The sequence below is a fragment of the Cynoglossus semilaevis genome, chromosome 15 (assembly GCF_000523025.1).
Source record: "Cynoglossus semilaevis isolate Cse_v1.0 chromosome 15, Cse_v1.0, whole genome shotgun sequence".
NCBI classification, from domain to species: Eukaryota; Metazoa; Chordata; class Actinopteri; order Pleuronectiformes; family Cynoglossidae; genus Cynoglossus; species Cynoglossus semilaevis.
This window is the reverse complement of record NC_024321.1, coordinates 12,456,355-12,475,068: the sequence shown is the minus strand read 5'-3', so window position 1 is coordinate 12,475,068 and position 18,714 is coordinate 12,456,355. Positions and strand designations below refer to the sequence as shown.

Here is an 18,714-nt window from a genome sequence, read left to right as displayed (position 1 = left end):
TTTATTAGCCCATATGGCTTCAAGCATATCTTTCAACAACACCTCCTGATCTTGTTTCACTTTTGACAGTTCTTCTACTTTGGCCTGAAAGTGGGTCTGCAAGAGTCTCAGTTCTTTTTCCAGGACAAAGTTTGATGCTTTTTCAGTGGCCATGTCCTTAATATGATTTTTACACTCTTTAATTTCAGCCCAGGCGGCATCCAGGCCGTTAATGCCAGACTCGTACTGTCTCAAACGCTGTGAAATCTCTCGGAGTGCCTTGTCTTTTTCCACAACGTGAGCTTCTGCTACTTTTAACTCCATGTCAGCCACTGCTGCTCTGCTCTCTGCTGCTTCAAGCTTAGATTTAAGCTCCTCGATCTTTCTGTGCCGCGAAGTGAACGCTCCATTTTTGTCTTTTCTCTTGGCGTGGTCTTTTAATTTCCTGATTTGATAGTCTTTCTCCTGAATTGCCTGCTTGTACCCTAATATCTCCACATCCTTCTCAGAGAAAACTCGCTTCCACTCCTCCACCTTTGCATCAACTGCAGCCATGATTGCTCCATCTTGTTCTGTCATTCCATGAATTTTATTGGTTAGTTCCTTGACCTGGTGCTTTAAGTGGTCCCTCTCTTTCCTGAGCTGGTCCATCATGGCATTGGTCTGCAGTACAAAGGTCTTCATCTCGTTGTATTCATCGTTCATTTCGTTCATGTCCTCTACCGATGTTTGAAGACATGATTTGTAAACACATGCATGTTGAGAGTCTCTTTCGTCATGGCTTTGTTGAAAGTGAACCTTTCTTTGAATTTCAGCGTTCAATTTGGCAAGGAGTTCATTCTCAGCTTTTGCAAATTCTCCCATTGTGTCATCAAAACATTCAATGGAAATGGCAAGTGTCGGGTCATTTAACTCAAACATGGTCTCCTCTGCCTCGATAACAGGGTCCTCTTGACTTTTACACTTCAACTCCCAATCTTTTGTCATAGTTAACGTTTCAGAGACTTCATCCATTTGGCTTTTTTGACATTCAAGAGCAGCAGGTGCCATTCTGGTTGTGATGTTTGTGCTTCTTTTTCTTCTTTGGTGTTTTCGGGCAGTTGTCATCAGTAATGTCTCTGCCTCACACACCTCATCCATTTGCACAAACACTCTAGTTTCTTTTTTGGTGATACATCAGTTGGCACCTGTAATGTTGCAAGACCACCACCCAGTGGGTTTTTCATATATTACTGACATGTCTTTACTTTCCATACACCCACTGAATGGTGACCCCATGATAATGGGTAGGTGCTTCATTTTCTCTCTTAGTAGTGCTGCACAGCAGTTAGCATCCATTGTGCTGCACCACAGTCTGCTTCTTTTTAATTCCATCAAAGTCACAAGAACCCTTGAAAGTCACAGGAAATGATGTCACTGCATATCCAAGCCAGACAATAGGCCAGACATTTGTATGGATACCCATGTATGTACACATGTATTTGTAAGTTTTGAGGGAGGCTAGACATAAAGATAGTTGTTTGTAGTTGACGGACCGGACCGTGTCCAGGATAGATCTTTTTTTTATCCTATTAGTTTAGTGTTATAGTTGTAGAAATCATTAAATTGTGAAATCATGTCCTTGAAAATATTGTTTTATTTTCACTCTATTACACTTTTCTAGTCATTAATATGTATATGAAACACAAAAAATACTTTATTTATATTTACACTTTATAAAAAAACTAACAAAAAATTACTATTAACACAGGCTGTTGTCTTTAACAAAGATTATTGTTTTAAGAAATCAGATTAGTATCTACAACTCTTAAGAAACACTACAAAGAAACAGCTTTAAAAAAGAAAACTTTCTTGTACAATGTACTTTAGGTGTGGAAGAGCCTTCGTTCTCCTGTTTGTTAATTAGGTAAACTCATGCTGGTCTCAGTACACTTTAGATCTGCAAGAAATAGTTTTTAAAAAATTTAGAAAAGCAGATTTTCCCACATAACAAGTAACTGTTTAAACAGATTATGTCACCTGGAGAAGGCAGATAAGGAGATGAGTCCGAGCAGCAGCTCCAGGCCGTAGAAGCAGAGAAGAATAGCACTAAGTATGAATTCCAGCCGCAGTACAAAGGTCTGCAGTAGCAGGTAGTACACGGCAAGCGCAGCACAGGGGAAGAGCATGAAAAGTGAAGCACACAATGCCAGAGATCGCTCACAAAGGTTTCCCTTCCAACCTGCAACCATAGACACAAAGGTACACAGTGGTTTTATTGTCTGTCCAACAGTAATGATATCAACAGTTTTGCCAAAAACCTGTGTTCTAGACAACAGGTGGCACAAAAGCACTGACGATAAAATACATTACACACCGTAAAATATCCTGAGTGTCTCTAGAGCCAGTAAGATGACCAGAAGCACAACGTCCAGGATGAGATTATCTGGAGGGTACGGCAGAATGATGCCTGAACAAAATAATTTAAAAAAAAAACAGAATTTAAAAAAAGGATCTCGTGTTTGCAAGTGAGAATGAAATAACATTTTACCTTTGTAGATAAACATGAGGATCTCTGCCAGATAAAAAGCTGCAAAATACCATATGTTCAGGTAGAAAAGGAGTTGCAGAGGAGTGGATGACAGCTGAAGGGTCAAAATGTCAAGGACACACAAGAGATGAAGACTGTTCTACTTCAGAAGGATGGGGAGAGAAGCGGGGGGGGGGGGGGGGGGGTGAGCAACAACAATAAATACTTTCACAGAAGGATACAATCGGTTGGTTTCCTGCAGAGAAAAAAAACCTGAAAGTAAACATTGATCCTTTATTGGAATTAAAAATAAAACTGACAGTAATAACTGACAATAGCAAAACACTTCGTATTACTGCATAGTGTGTGTGGCACATTTCGTTAAACGTATGAAAACCAAAGTACCAGCCCTTTATTTAATGTTTTTATTTTAGTTAAAAATAAAGTGGTAACATAAGCATGTAACGTATAGGTACGGTAAGTAGTAGTAGAAGTGGTCGTGTAGTTATAACTGCAGTAGTACACTCGTGATGTTACCATGTTAGCATTGACATATCTGAGCTGATGTCGATGCTAACAGCTTAATTGATTCTCTTGCGTTTTTGAACGTCTAAACTTTAGAATACAGTACTTGGAAAAACACTGACATCTGTTAGTGTGTAATTATTAGCGCATTTCTTTCTTTTACTGAAGTGTCTTACCTGGCGCCATGTTTGATTGCCATGGAAACAGCTTTCCGGAAGTACTTCTTCTTCAGTGTCTGTCTTAAAACCACCACTTTTTAGACGTACTGCCCTCCAGAAATAATTATCTTGTGTTTCAAACTATGACTCCCCCTTGTGGTGTACAAAACACCAAACTGTCATTTTTAAATTTCTTAAAATGCACATGCATTAATTCCATTTAATATGTGTTTTCCATTTTTTTTAAACTGAGCAATGGCAATACAGGACGTCATCTATAAACTACAACTCCCACCGTTCCATAGTGCTCTGCTGATTGGCTGCAACAGGTCGAGAGTTTACGTGGCACTGCAAAGTCAACGCACGCGCAGTCGGACTGTCCCGGTGTGTCAAGAGCAGGAAGATGGTGGCTCAACCGTGTGTGTTGTCGCTTTTTCTTCTGAGCGGCTTTTACAGCGTCGTTTCTTCTTTGTATTTTCACATCGGAGAGACGGAGAAAAAATGTTTTATAGAGGAAATCCCGGACGAGACTATGATCATCGGTGAGTGTCACTGGTTACACCAACGCAGAGGCTAATGCTAGCGATGAGTTGCTCATGAACTTTAGCTGACAGGCTAACAACAGCAAAAAGTGTCAAACAGCAGCTCTTTCCCATTTTAAAATATTTAAAATACAATATGCACAGTATTATTTAAATACACATATGTTGAAACATTTTGAGTGTGTTTGTCTCGCGAAATAAAAGTACTACAGTAGCAGTGGTGCGGGTAAAGCTTAACAGCAAAGTAACGGCAGACGATGAGGACGTCAACGCTAATACAACATTTTACAACACTAATTCTTTGTTCAAATATAAACAAATAGACGTGGGAAGTAATAACAATTTGGTTTAACTTTGCAAGCGAATTTACTCATTGTACGACTAAAATTCATATTGCAGTGCAGTGTTAAGCCTTTCAAATGTTAGTACTACAAGTCATTGTAAAGAGGTTGCCAATTTTTCTTTAACTGTAGGCTGTCATTTAACACCTTACTATTTCTTTCTGTTGCTTGAAATTTTTCTTTTTTTACCACTATGAATTTTGTAAGCATAAAAGCATATATTTGTAATAATAATACTATCATCTTCCATCCAAAAAATTTACATTTTGTTACTTTTATATTTTTTATTTTTTTCTGTGTTGTTTGCAATCTGATTCATTGTAACAAAGTTATGGTACATGTACTTGTATTTGATCTAACCACACCCCAGTTTCCATGCGTCCTCAGGTGCACCACATCACAGAGTGATAAAAGTCAACAAATACTGCTAGCATCCTAATCCTTACTCCTGTACAACTGAAACAAATCGTCACTTCCTGTGTCTCTGCAGGAAACTACCGAACTCAATTGTATGATAAACAGCGACAGGAGTATCTGCCCGCCATGCAGGGTCTGGGAATGTTTGTGGAGGTCAAAGATCCAGATGACAAGGTACAAAATAAAACCAAACATTTAATACCTGTATATTTGTTATCACAAGGAAAAGGTTGACTCTTTTCCCTTTTTTTTAACCTACAGGTGATTCTGTCACGTCAGTATGGTTCTGAGGGAAGATTCACCTTCACCTCACACACACCTGGAGAACATCAGATCTGTCTGCACTCCAACTCCTCTAAGTTTTCCCTCTTTGCAGGCGGCATGCTGGTGTGTTTTTCTCTGCACATATTTGACATTAATATGTGAAGATGTTAAATAAAATGTTGTTGGTAAAATCATTGTGTATTTTGTAGGATTGTCGTTTAAAGTGTCTTGTCGACTACCTTGGGTATATGTATATAAATTGTGGCGATTATTTTTGTGATGTTTAATGTACCTTGGGTATATGTATATAAATTGTGGGAAAAGCGATTATTTTTGTGATGTTTAATGTCTTTTAATTTTTATTATAATTATTAGTTTAGCTTCTGTAGTACACAGTACTGTTAATTTAACATACTCTTCAAATGCAATTTATTTTATTTTTACTGCTAAAATTCTGTCTGTGTTTTTAACACAGTAATGACTTGCAAACAGACATAAACTGTATGTGGCTGTGTTGCAGCCCTATAGCTTGTTCCTTCTCTTGTTCCTAAATTTGAAGCTGTTGTTCTGTTGCAGAGGGTTCATTTGGATATTCAGGTGGGAGAACACGCCAACAACTATGCTGAGATTGCTGCCAAAGATAAGCTGACAGAGCTGCAACTGAGAGTGCGACAGCTGGTAGAGCAGGTTGATCAGATCCAGAAGGAGCAGAACTACCAGAGGGTCAGTGAGATAAACATTGACACAAAACACATCTGTTTTTATACTGATGCATTAAAAATGTGTGGCATATGAGCATTCAGGTAACAGCTGCACACAGTCAGTAGTTCAGAAACAAACTTACAAAATAAGTAGCAGCATTGCATAAACCATCCCCATTGTGAGATCAGTAACATTTAAAGTGTGAATAGCACTGTTTCTGTAATGGTCTGTTTTTGTTCTTCTGAACTAATTTGTACAATAAATGTTTTGGTTTTTTTTACATAATTTGTCAACCATGAAGTGCAAATTTGCTTTCGAGTCCCTATAATAGTCTTTAAAGTTTTTTGTTCCTTTAAGTCACAATTCAAAAAAAAAAAAATCTTTAAATAACAATAGTCAAAAATATGATTATGTGAAGGCATTGTATTTTTTTCCTACACAATTTCTTTATTTTTCCTGCCCTGGCTAAAACACCTCACCACAGTTTTTTAACAAAAATGTGTTATCTAAATTTCATTACAACTCTCACTGAACATCTCCTGCTGTCTGTGTCGTTTCAGTACCGCGAGGAGCGTTTCCGTCAGACTAGTGAAAGCACAAACCAGCGCGTCCTCTGGTGGTCCATCGTTCAAACTCTCATCCTGGTGGCCATCGGCATCTGGCAAATGAGACATCTCAAGAGCTTCTTCGAGGCAAAGAAGCTGGTGTAATGTGTGCATGTGTGCATGTCCAAGTGAATGTCTGTGTGTATGTGTGTGGTTTCTACTGATGAATGCAGTACTCATCAGCTGCTGTCGGAGAAAGATGTGATGCGGAAAAGCCCAGCTGCACTCTTTTGGCTTGAAAACATTGTCGTCATCAGGATAATTATAATGAATGTTGTGTGTGTTGTTTTATGTTTGTTTTATTGTTTTTTCCACACACACCTGGTTTGAAACAAGCAGCTCTCGTCAACAGGAGGGAAGTCGAGCTGTCATTTTTATCCAAAGAGCAAGGGTTAAAAGTTACAGTGTGTTAAATCTTCCATCCCTTCTGACCCTGCAGTACAAAAAAACACTGGCTCTAGTTTGATGTTCTGCTGTTTGCAGAGAAGTTAAACATTTTCCGAGGCAGACGTACAGTATATGACACCAACGTATCTGAAGACTGTCGTGTTTTCGGCTCTGCACTTCAAACTTGTGAAAAATTCACTGTTTTTTTTTTTTTTGTTTGTTTGTTTTTTTTAAAGAACTAAGTCCTACAGGGGAAAAAACTGAGCTCCTTTTTCTACAAATCATCAAGGCAAATAAAAAAAAAAAAACTTACTCAAAACCAGTGATTCATTACAAAATGAGTCACATATGTCTTGACAAAAAACTAGTAATAAACTACTATTAAAATGCCCCTTTTTCCTTGTTACTGGCTGTTGATGTGTTACTGGCCATCAGAGATGTTGGAACAGAAGTCGGGTTTTGCTTATTTCAGCAACTACAAATTGTAAGCAACTTAAATTGTATGCATTTTTGTGTAATTTTATAACAGATACAAGGTGAAATAGATGTTGTTTATTGTCTTGTTTCCCCTACCTGACCTTATGTAGAAACTTTGTCTGTTCAAGGTGGACCCAATGTCTCTGCTCAGTGCTTTTAGCAGTATTTTTTCCTGTTTGGAATTGAGTAAACTTTTTTGGCAGTCTTGCAAATGAATGTACTTTCCTGTTCTTTTGCAGTAAAGTTCACTATCCACTCTTATTTTAATGTCTGTGGGTCTTCCCCAACCCGTTGTGAAAATAATTCCTCTTTGTTTAAAGTTTTCTTTTCTTCCCCTGGATCGTTGGTGAAGGTTTTACCTCCAAGGAGCTTCAGTTTATAGAGAGAGATTCTTATCTTATGAAATCTGTAAGAAAGGTTGCACTTGAAATAAAGTTTGCCACTTTGGTCTAAAGATTTTTTTTTCTTTTAGTCACTACAGGGTATTTCTTAATATCACAATCATGGTTGTTGCATATTAAATATATCTAAATAGTCTGTGCCAAACATTTAAATATTTTGTCAGTGTATGAATGTTGTCTTGTTTGATCTGTCACATTTAATGTTAAGATAAAGAGTTGTCTAATTACTGACATCCATATTGTTGCTTTGTTGTTGCACTGCTATAATCAGTGTATCACTTTGGCTTGTGCACGGGATTGTTCTCGTCTCATGTAGCATAGAAGTTGAAGGGCATCGCTTACCATTTGTTGGCACTCGACATTCTTCATCACCAGCTCATTGGTCTTTACATGGACATTGATGTACTCAATACCTGTCAAGGCCACTCGAAACTTAGAAAAGAGCTCCTTCATGTGTCTTTTTCTCTCCTGTGGTTTGTGGTCAATCCAATGAAGTATGGCCTCAAACACAGTGCTCTCTCTTGTTAGGTTGACGTCGTCTCTGCTGTGAGTGTTTTGGAATGCTCCTGCACTGTGAGCTGTAATAAATCTTCACAGGGCACAACGTCCTCAAAATAATCAACAATGTAGCTCCATGCTGTGCACTGCAACTCATAGTGAAGGCAGGCAATTGCTAATTGCCAAATGCCGATGCAGTTTTCCGGCCCAAGGTTCTTACAGAGAAAATAACCACATATCTTTACTATATCCTCCACATTGAACATGTCTGCTGCCATTATTAATGCCTCAACATTGTCCTCTGTCACAACAACAATCCCAGTGTACTCAAAATGGATAATACAGTCCATTATTTCTGGAGACAAGCCACAGATGGTAAAAACATTGTCCGCCGTGCAGTCATAGTAAAATACGGCCATGAAATATGGACTGCAGCGACCGAGAATGTTCTTGTGGATTTTAAATTCCACTTCTGCAACTCTGATGACTGAGTCACCATTTTTATGCTGAGCACAGATTTCATTGGACAGATGATGCAGTTGATTTTGCATGGTCATCTTAAATGATGACCATATGTGAGGGTCTCTTTTGGATTGCAATAGTGTCCAGTCAGTGACTGCAGTCTATCAGAGTGAGAAAGACTGTAGTCTTACAGGAGTTTCTAAACCTATTTAGTGTCCTTCATTTTTCACAGGAGCAGAGGAATAAAGCATTAAAGTCATTATAGAAGACATCAAAGCCACATACATGTTGTGGAGCCTTGGAGGTCAGGTTAGAATCAGCGGCTGTTGTTAATTTGTTTAATAGTTAATTTGCTGCCAGAGGTGTTGGTAAAATTCTCCCAGTTATATAAATGATTACAAATCATACAAAAAACACAAAGAAATACAGATATAATTTAGAATGTTGTCTCATGACTATAAAGACGTTACCTGTGGAATTCAAAGCAGCAAGAGCATTTGGAATTTCCTTTAAAAATCTTGTGTTTTTTCCCCATCTATCCAAAATGTTGTACTTTATGACTGTCTGGTGAGTTCTGGCAGTGTTTTCAACGAATCCTAAAATAACTAAATAAATAATTTAATTCGTTAATATTTTCTAGGAAAATATTTTTCCACTCCACTATCCCTGTGTGTGCGAATTTAATGTCACGTAAATGTTTTCAATAAAATGGCTACTGTTTTTTTAATTAAAAACTTAATAGGAACCCTCATTACTGTAGTTGTTGTTCGTCTACGGAATCATTTTCGAGTTGTACCGCAACACAGTCGGCGCTTGTGTTCGGGATTTTTTTCTTTTTGTAATTGAGTCAACAGTTATACTCCTCGTTGTCGGCTACGCAGTGACGTTGTGTTAATGCGTATTTGAATGCTTAAAATACTTAAGATACACTTTCATATTAGAAAAATATAGGAAGTAATAGCCAAAAATGTCCTAATGTGAAGCCGCAGCGACTGTGTGTACCGCTACATGCTACGTGGACAGTTAATGTTAAGTGGCTGGTCGCTAATACGCTAAGGGAGTCATGTATTCCGGCGAAAACATCTTAAATTTAAAAGAAATTCAACCGGGCAAATGTTAAGAGGCTTAAAAACTGATCCACTCCTTTCCGAGAGAGTTGATTTGGAGTATCGGCGGAGGTCGGCTTGTTCACTGACATCATGGTGCTCTGAAAACCACAGGAAATAGCCACGGGGCTCAGTCTCCTCCGTACACCGTTAAGGAGCACCGCAAGCCTGGCTACACTTCTGCTTGGTGGTGACATCTGTTAAAATCCAGTCTTGGTGAAATCGGGAAAGATGATGTATTCATCGAGGAGAAAGCCCGTCCTCTACTTTAAAGAGGAGCGTAGGTGAGGTTTGATTCCTTATAATACTCTCATGACACACAAGGAAAGGAAAACAAACAAAAAATGTAATCTTTCCTTTGGCTTTGGAGTGACTTCTGTAAGGTTCCGCATGGAGAAGGGAAGAAGTGAGTAAATATGTGTTTCCTGTCCTTGTTTCCCAATCTGTGGCCAGGGAACATTATACTGTCACCATAGTACTAATTTAAAATAAAATTACTACTAAAATAAAATACAATAAATTGCAGTAATGAATACCAGGAAGGAGAAAATAAGTCACTGTATCGTTTCCCTCCTACTAATTAAAAACAAATATTGGCTCTCATTACATATTCTATCCTATCCTATTATTTTAAGTATAATAATTAAAAAGTATATTCAGTATTGTCCTCATTTTATGCCTTAGCCTTAGATGTCCACACGTCGATGTCCACATCAAACCCTCTCCGTTATATTTGTAGTCTGCTTTATTATCTGTCTTTATACCTATTCCACTTCTGTTTTCTCAATTATGTTCTCTTTTTCTTTGATCCCTGCAAGTCCTTTTTATGTATGACAGCTGATAGTAATGTCCTTTATTGCCTTTTTTACTTTAACCTCCACTTTATCTCCACACACAATTTGTGGTCGATTCTCTTTCAACTATTTATTTATTTTCTCTTTCAACTTTTTTTCTTTTTCTCAGTTAACTTGACTAGCATTGATCAAATATAATTGATACAAGAACTCTGATGGTTCCCTTGGCTGGCTCTGTGTCACCCAGTTAACTTTGTGCCACCTGATCCTGGCACCACAGGCCTCTACAATGTCACACAAAAGCCACATTTCCCATCATTCCTCTCTGTGTTCCACATAGTCATTTGAGCAGGGAACTCTCTGGCACAGTTTGGGAATCAGCCTTTTGTTGCCCAGTGTGTTTTCAATCACTAACCTGAATGCTGTTTGCTCATGTTTAAATCCTCCAGCTAATGTAGTAGTATTTGGTACATTTTAAATACCAGCTGTGAAGTTGTGATGTTCACTGATGCAATGAATTAATGTATGGAATTTTTTGTCCGTCATTGTTTGCTTTGTGTTTTTGTATGATGGTGTCACATTGAGAGAGCAGACGATCTGCTCTTTACTTACGTACTTACGTTGAGTGGAAATGCTGCTTTGAATGCTAAGGTGTGTTAGTCTATTAAAGTTTGTCTATATTCCTTATCTAAATGGTGCCATGTTTGTGTGTGTGCATGTTCTCAGGTTCCTGTCTGGTAAATGTACAGTCTACAAGCTATTTGGCCTCTGCATGGTGTTGGTGCTGGTCTCACTGCTGTGGCTGCAGCTCAGCTGTTCAGGTGACTTTTCTGCAGTGGCACACAACGAGAGACCCCTCTCCCAACAGCAGCCCCCTCCGCCCCCCTGCCTCTCTGACAGTCAGTTGTCTGCAATAGACGACTCTACCTGGGGGCCTCACAAACTGGCCCTCATCATCCCCTTCAGAGAGCGCTTTGAAGAGCTGCTGGTGTTTGTCCCCTTTATGCACACATTCCTCAACAAAAAGAAGATCCGCCACAAGATCTTTGTTATCAACCAGGTGGATCACTACAGGTGAGGCAATTGTACAGCATTTGTTTTTTGAGATTTATGATGGAGATGTCTGTGCATGTCAACTGTGCTGTTTGTCCAAATCCACATTTTTTATTTAAAAAAATTAAATCAATTCAATGCTCAAGAGAAATTTGCGATAAATCACTTTGAATTGTTTCAGGTTCAATCGAGCGTCTCTCATTAACGTTGGTTACCTGGAGAGTGGTAATGACACAGACTACCTGGCCATGCATGATGTGGACCTGCTGCCAATGAACGAGGCTCTGGACTATGGTTTCCCAGAAGACGGTCCGTTTCACGTGGCCTCGCCTGAGCTGCATCCTCTCTACCACTACAAAACCTACGTGGGAGGAATCCTGCTGCTCACCAAGAAGCATTACTTCATGGTACAGAGTGGATCACGTTCTCATTAGTATTTGTGTCTGTACACGAAACAAGAAATGACAAAACAGTCAACCAAGCCTAGAGTCACCTTGGCTATAGGTTAACCTTCTTAAAAAGTTATATTTTTGCCAACTCTGGTTTTGACCATGCACAAGACGTTTTTGTATAATTTCCTGTTTGAAAGTTTACATTTGCTATCTTGACATAGAGGTGGTTCTTTCCATTAGCCGTTGATACAGCACCCGTCCACCAGATGGAGCTATTAGATTACTTTACTGTGTTGCCCATTGAAAGAAGAACGTTTTTTTGTTTTTCTATACATTAATTTGTTTGTTTTTCCAGTGTAACGGAATGTCAAACCGGTTTTGGGGTTGGGGCAGAGAAGATGATGAGTTTTACAGACGACTCAGAAAAGCTGAACTCCAGGTAAATTCACAATTTACTATCACACATTGTTATTTTTTGATATAAGAACATTTTGATAATAATGTATATAAGAACATTTTGATAATATGTATTTATGTATATGTGTATTTTACATATTAGACCTAAACTTTTTTTTATTATTGAGTCCTATTTTTAAAATCTGGTGATTGCATATAATTTGTTTTGTGTTGTTTTTCATCATATTATTAATGTGTGTGTTTGGTTTTTTTTTTTACCATAATAAGGTTCAAGATTTTTTTATTTGTCAACAGCAAACAAACTTATATGTGTATTATATGTTTCCACAGCTGTTTAGACCGAGTGGAATCACCACAGGATATAAAACCTTCACGCACATCCACGACCCAGCCTGGAGGAAACGTGACCAGAAGAGAGTTGCATCTCAGAAACAGGTACACAGAAAAAACCTGCTTCACCTACACTCAAAAATTTCACAATTTACAATTTCTCTTTTTTCTTATTCATAATATAAACTGGCTCTGGGCAACAGGATGGTTCTAAAAGTCAATGGGGGCGCTACAGGGTTACTGTAATGGAAAAAGTCTTGAAGGAACTTTTCATATGAGCCTTGTATGAGCAGTACAAGTTCAAAGTCAAACAATATACAGCAATAATATAAGAGAAGTGCTAAGTTTAAAAATAAATGAAAAATGAAAATGAATGTGGAGACTGAAGAGGTTTTAAAAATCTGCAACATGCTGAAATGTACCAAAGGTGGTACACAGACCATATTGTGAGACACCTTTTCTCCAAGGTAAATTGAATGATCAATTGATAAAATTAGATATACTGATAGGGTCTTATTATTATCATCACTTAAAAAAAGATAATTTAAATTGTAGTTGGAATATAACTTTTATAATATGTAATATATAACATATAAAAACAGTAAAAAATCATCTGAAATCAGCACCTAATTATACACTTCAGACCGTTCTCCTTCTGCTCCTCCGCCACCACCTGCACCCCCTTCTTTTAATCCCTCCATAATCATAGGAGCAGTTCAAAGTGGATCCTGAGGGGGGGCTGACAAATCTTCGTTACCAGGTCGAATCCAGGCAGGAGCTGACCATCAGCGGAGCTCCATTGACCGTCATCAACACCAAATTGGAGTGTGACCAGGAGCTGACGCCCTGGTGTATTTTAGTCTAGAAGAGCAGTGGAGTTTTGTCTCTGCCAGGGAAACAAAGTCCTGTTCTTTGACAAGACATCATTTTATTTAAGCTTAGATCATATTTGATGGATCAGCAACTGGAAATCCCTTTGGTGAAGTGGTTTTGTTGGCTGCAGAACATTTTGTTCAGTCCAGGTTTCAGAGTTTGGATCAAACTGAATGTACTGACACTAATAACTGCCATGTTTATCAGACAGATTTGTGGATCTTAATTTTCCCCTGAGGATTGAACCAACTCAGACAGTGGATTAAACTTACCTGTCAAACTGATGAGCTAAGTTACCAAACTTTCACACAAAGACGTGTCTCTAATAAACTCTACTACGTTAAATTCATCAGGAGAAGATAGAAAAAAACCTACTCTTCTGACCTCAAACTTCATAGGCAGGGACAAGAAAGACTGTTACTTGTTCGAGCAAAAAACCAAAACCTGAAATTTACACATGGAATCTTATACAAGAAGTGAGCCTCGCTATTACGTTTAGTCATTTTTTAAATAATGTTTTGGTTACCTGCTGATGTGACATGGACACCATTTTTTTAATTTTAAGTTTTTATTTCTACTCCGGGTTTGTGCAAAAGGAGCAGAGACGACAGCCGACGATTCTTGTTTCACCATATATGAATTTCATCTGCCAAATTCGCAAAACACTGTGAAATTGCTTTTTTTTTGGGGGGGGGGGATGTTAGTATTTTTTTCCTGAATGTTGTTTTAAAATGCCAAAAAGTTGTTTTCAGTGATACTTGACCATACATCATGGATGTTTGTGTTATTACCCTGCTGACAGTTGTAAGGACTGAGAGTTTAATGGTACGGGACAAGGTCTGGTTCCTTAAAAAGAATTTCAACCAAAAAGCACAGGTCAGCTTTGTGGAATTCAGTGTTCGTAGATGTGTAGTGTATGTCCAAAAATATGTTTTTTTTAGCAGGATGTTCAAGCAAAAACCCAACAAAGATGAGTAACATCATGTTGAGCTTAAATAAATCCAGTTAAATAAATCCAGTAACACTTTTGTTCTATTACCATAAAAGCACTAGGGGGCAGTAGGATGCAGTGTATGCTGTCTAATAACAGTGATATTGTCAAGTTTTTTTAAGTCTGGCTCAGTAGAAGTGTTTGTGGCTTTATTATGATGGAAACTGCTGTTCATCCCTGATGCCTTTATACAGACTTTCTTATAACAATGCAGTTTTTGTTCTGTATCAAAACATTTCCAACATGAAAAAGTAGAAGATGGAGAATGGCCATTTTCTACTAAACAGAAAATTACCATTTTTACTACAGCCTGGAACAGCCACTGGTATGTGGAGCTGTATATGCCCCAACAGCAGTAAAATTAATATATGTCCCACATTGACATCTACATTTTTTACCTTACATCCATGAAATTTCAGTACACATCACTAAAGATTTAATTATCAACAATAAGTAAAGTCCCTGAGGCTTGGCTAACCTATGCTAATCCTGCTGTTTGTGTTTGCAAATTTTCAGTTTAAGGACAGTTTAAAACGGATTAAATAATTGATGTTACACAAGATCTAATTATTGTTGCGTATTGGAAAGAAAGATACAACAGCATTACAGTTTTAACATTGAAGAACATAAAAGCATGTGTTTCTGCCTCTTGGTGTGTTTGCGGTGAGGGTTTCTTTTTTTCTTTGCTGTCATTTGACGTAAATGTTACTGAATCTGTTTGTTTTCTCAGTAAATACGGTATTACTTTTAAATTATTTTATTCAAAAAAAGCTGCTGACGCTGTATTCTCCTCTGCAGTTGTTCTGCGCTGGTCGGACTCCAGGGGGTGCTGTAGGCTAGATTATGTATATGTACAGACCAAGGTGCCATGTACTTTAACAATATTTAGTATTTATATAAATCTTATTCAACAAACTTCTCTGGCTTCTTCTGTTCGTGGCAGAGGTCTTCAACAGGTGGTATGAGATTTTGTAGAAGTTTTGGTTGTTTTATTTTCACAAATTTAAATGTCATTCATCATACTGGTGTGAGTGGATGAAAAAAATTAAAAGTGTTGTTTCAGCTGGAAATATACACAGATGCTTGGCTTTAAGCTGAACACTGATTGACCCACCCATCTCTCCGTTAGAGTGACAGTGAACACCTGGTTTATGGCACACCAGTAGATCGGATCGTTTTTTGACATGATGCCCCTGTTTGATATCAGAATACAAGACTGATTCTTACATTTCTTCCTACTAGGCATTTTTTTTCTACCACTGCTGGTACAGTTTTTTGTTTTTTAATTTTATATAAAGACTAAAGAAGCATAAATGATAGTGGTCGGCAGAGGACTGCAACTCGAGGCCCCTGAACAAGCATTTGGATGAAATGTAATTTCATGTAATGACCACATTCACTCTCTTTGCTTCTCAAACAAACAATGGAAATCATAAGTAAAACATTCAATCAGCCAGTGTAGTAATTAGCACTACACCCTGTGTGTCTGAAGGTACTGTGTCTGAGTTATCTGTCATTATCAGATAGTGGTTTCTTTTTTTCTTTTTTTTACATAAATCAAATTTAAATGTCACACTTAATTTTCAGCTTCTTGCTAATGAAACAGCATAATGTCACTGTTTTCTTTTACCTAGGAAAATATGTGAAACTTCTGGCAGCACAGCAAAAAGATTAATTTTTAAACACATTACATTGTAAAAATTAGCATCTTGTGTATCTCCTGCGGTATGGCAGGTAGACAAAAAGCAAATTAAATCTATTTTCTTTTGTTCTTTTTTTTCTGGCAATTCTGCAGACGTTAGGGCAGAGCAGTGTGCTGGATTCAAGCAGTTTGGTTTGACATTTGGATAGAGGAAAGGTGTTTAAAGTTGCCAGTTTAAATCCCATGCCTGGCAGGACTGTGGCATGTTGAGGAATCACAAAAAACGACTGCATCTCAGGCACAGTAAAATGCAGCCCACTGCTCCTGCGGGTCGAGTTTTGGGGAGTCACAAATAGGTTAAATGCAGTAGAGCGGCTACATCTTCTCCCCATCCTTTAGCCTAATGCTTGTATGTCACATGCTGGCTCTGTGCTTCGTGTGTTGTTGGAGTGACTTTAACATGCAGGTGTGACTCAGCGCTGGTAGGAATGCAGGTAAACACAGGTGAATGCAGACAGAGTGATGGATCAGAGGTTAGGTCAGCCATTAGCAGGTTAAAACAGCAGCCGGTTACTGGTGGTTAGCCTGTCATCCTGCTGCTCCTAATGAGCTGCTGTGGATCTGCTAATGAAAGCTCTTCATGGTCCTCTCTCACCAGCTAAACATGGACATAGACGACTTGAACGGCAACATTTTTGTGGTTCTGTGTAAAAGAAATAACACAACTGAGCCTCCTGAAAAGGATAAAGGGTGGATTTGAAGGACGTGTAACGTGTTGTGACATTAATTGACAAAGATTCCATATCCAGAAACTAAGGCTGCCTTTACTTACACAAGAAAAGACACCTCTATTGTCTTCTATGTTTTTTGTTTACATATAGGAGAAGCCGCTCTCCTTACTTGTATGGCTGGTATCCTCTGTTTCTAAACTTTTAAACACACACTCTTAAGGAAGTGTGATGGAAGCTGTTAAAATGTGTTAATAGAATTTGTGACCAGTATCATTGTAGATGCAAAAAAAAAATTTAAACTGTACTAATACAGTAGAACAGTGGTGCCCAAAAAGTAGATTGTGTTCTATCAGTAGATTGCAAAGTACTGGTAAATAATAATTTTTAAAAAATATTCAGTACTGTGTAGTAGTGACCAACTACTGTACAAAGTAGAATCAGAATCAGTAGAAGAATCATACTTGCAGTTGTCCTAATGCTGTGTCCCATTTTGTAAGATAAGATTGATGATTTCAAGAAAAGTGCCAACAAAGCTGAAGATGGAAACCACTGATTAAGTAGTTTTTGCACCACAGCAGTGACATAAGTAGAACACACCAGCCCCACGCTGCAGTAAGTCATTAAGTTCACGTCGGCAGTACAAGCCTTTAGTCACCATCTTGGATGCATTCACCTGAATTCATACTACTGTTGTGTGTTGTCTTCTCTGGTACTGTATATTAATTATTATTGTATTAACAAAACATCTGCAGTAATCTGTAATACTTGTTATATTAACAGTTTGTGAGACCCCAGAGGCCCTACTGCAGACTTCCCAACCGCTGTTTTTTTTGTTTTGTTTTTTTTTTTCTTTCAGAAAAAATCTCTCTAAACAGTTTTTGTCTCTTTTTAGGAACAGCCAGAGACAAAGACAGGAATGGGGGGTGGATCTACACCTTAACCCCCCTCAAACCTGTTTCCCCCTGGGTGCAATTTTCACCTTTTGTTGGAGGTGACTGCAATGGGTGACAGAAAAGAAAAAAACTCACCTATGTGCTAACCACAAATAGACGACAGCAGCGCTCCTTCCCTGTAGCTGTCTGCTAATTCTTTAATTCCCCACTCGGTAATTATAATTCTTTATCTCTGCAGTCATCTTGTAAGATAATGGAAATTGTATAGTAATAAGTCTTAGGCATGTGTTTATAGAGGTGCAGAGCTCCTGAGCGCATGTGGTGCCAACACTTCATTTTCAAGCTTTGTTAATGAATGTGGGGGATTATGTTTCTATTATGGAGCAATTACGATAAAAAAATAAGATAAACTGGAAGGATGAGCGCTCCTGTCTTTGTGTTCACTGCGCGGCTAATAAAACGCAGAGGGACCAGACGAAATCACAACACTGTCATCTGTCACTTTACGGTGTCAGAACAGACAGAACCAATGTCAGGTCTCCTTTGTGTCACAGTTAGGTCACAGTGAGAAACTGGACAGATGTTCACAGGAGGACAGTTTTTATCACATTCTGTTTGCATGAGGCTGTGGAACATGGAGGCTACAGTAACAGAAGTACAGAAGTTTAGCTTTGTATAACTGTTCTGATAGTATGGTGCTGATGGCAAGGAGACACTGGGGCAGATTCTTTTCTGTTGTAGTTGTTACTTGCTTTTATTTGAAAATCTGAAGATTTTATTATTGTATTATCATGTGTGGTTAAAAGAAACATGAAGGAACAGGGAAACTAGTTTTTGGTCGTTGATGGCAAAAAAGGTGGGTCGAAGGTCATGGCTTTAATTTTGAGTCTCTGTTTCTGCAATGGATAAAATCTTTCAAAACAACATTGGTTGCTGTGTTGAACATGCGATTTCCAGCATGGCTTTATTTTTGCCTTCGTGATTCATGATGCCACATTTACTCGCAATGTTGTGCCTGATGTAGGCGAGTGGAGGAAAGTGAGTTAAAAACAATTCAGGTGCAGTGGAGTGTGTGAAGCACTTTCTACACATGCTACCGTGCCAGTACCTCATAAGGCCACACGTCCGTAAATCAGAGCTACAGACATAAAACAAAGTGATTGGCCATGAGATGTTTTACAGCAACATTACAGGGTGGTCTCTCCTCAACTAGGAAAAACGCAGG

At 38.3% G+C, this 18,714-nt stretch overlaps 4 protein-coding genes across 10 annotated transcripts in view; 2 read left to right on the top strand and 2 right to left on the bottom strand.

Annotated features, from left to right (window-relative positions):
- Nucleotides 1-1,348, bottom strand: part of LOC103391083 (centrosomal protein of 290 kDa-like) — a 4,680-nt gene extending 3,332 nt beyond the window's left edge. The window contains exon 1 of the mRNA XM_017039170.2: nt 7-1,348. Within this exon, the coding sequence (XP_016894659.1) occupies nt 7-1,119 (1,113 nt within the window). The 5' untranslated portion in view covers nt 1,120-1,348. The remainder of the gene's footprint in view (nt 1-6) is intronic.
- A 249-nt stretch (nt 1,349-1,597) lies between these two features.
- Nucleotides 1,598-3,399, bottom strand: tmem216 (transmembrane protein 216). Of its 2 annotated transcripts, none has more exons than XM_008327211.3 (6): nt 3,190-3,399; nt 2,731-2,761; nt 2,510-2,603; nt 2,336-2,428; nt 1,999-2,200; nt 1,598-1,918 (listed from the first exon to the last, which is right to left on the bottom strand). In XM_008327211.3, exons 1-6 carry the CDS (start codon nt 3,210-3,212, stop codon nt 1,903-1,905), a joined length of 459 nt encoding a protein of 152 aa, XP_008325433.1. In that variant the 5' UTR covers nt 3,213-3,399; the 3' UTR covers nt 1,598-1,902. The 2 variants fall into 2 exon arrangements, with proteins under 2 accessions (XP_008325433.1, XP_008325434.1); XM_008327212.3 differs by having other exon boundaries at nt 2,731-2,744.
- Nucleotides 3,400-3,520: 121 nt separating this feature from the next.
- On the top strand, nt 3,521-7,360 carry tmed9 (transmembrane p24 trafficking protein 9). The gene is made up of 5 exons (XM_008327210.3): nt 3,521-3,713; nt 4,545-4,645; nt 4,733-4,858; nt 5,312-5,458; nt 5,998-7,360. Exons 1-5 carry the CDS (start codon nt 3,575-3,577, stop codon nt 6,145-6,147), a joined length of 663 nt encoding a protein of 220 aa, XP_008325432.1. The 5' UTR covers nt 3,521-3,574; the 3' UTR covers nt 6,148-7,360.
- A 1,664-nt stretch (nt 7,361-9,024) lies between these two features.
- The window catches only part of b4galt7 (xylosylprotein beta 1,4-galactosyltransferase, polypeptide 7 (galactosyltransferase I)), a 59,619-nt gene continuing 49,929 nt past the window's right edge, over nt 9,025-18,714 (top strand). For 3 of the 6 annotated variants that reach the window (XR_003051921.1, XR_003051920.1, XM_025063018.1), the window contains exons 1-5: nt 9,025-9,657; nt 10,894-11,241; nt 11,402-11,627; nt 11,968-12,051; nt 12,360-12,464. Coding sequence is in view for 4 of the 6 variants with exons in the window: in XM_025063018.1 (XP_024918786.1) it covers nt 9,605-9,657; nt 10,894-11,241; nt 11,402-11,627; nt 11,968-12,051; nt 12,360-12,464 (816 nt within the window). In the remaining 2 variants the exon portion in view is untranslated. The other 3 variants (XM_008327206.3, XM_008327207.3, XM_008327208.3) reach the window with 3 other exon arrangements.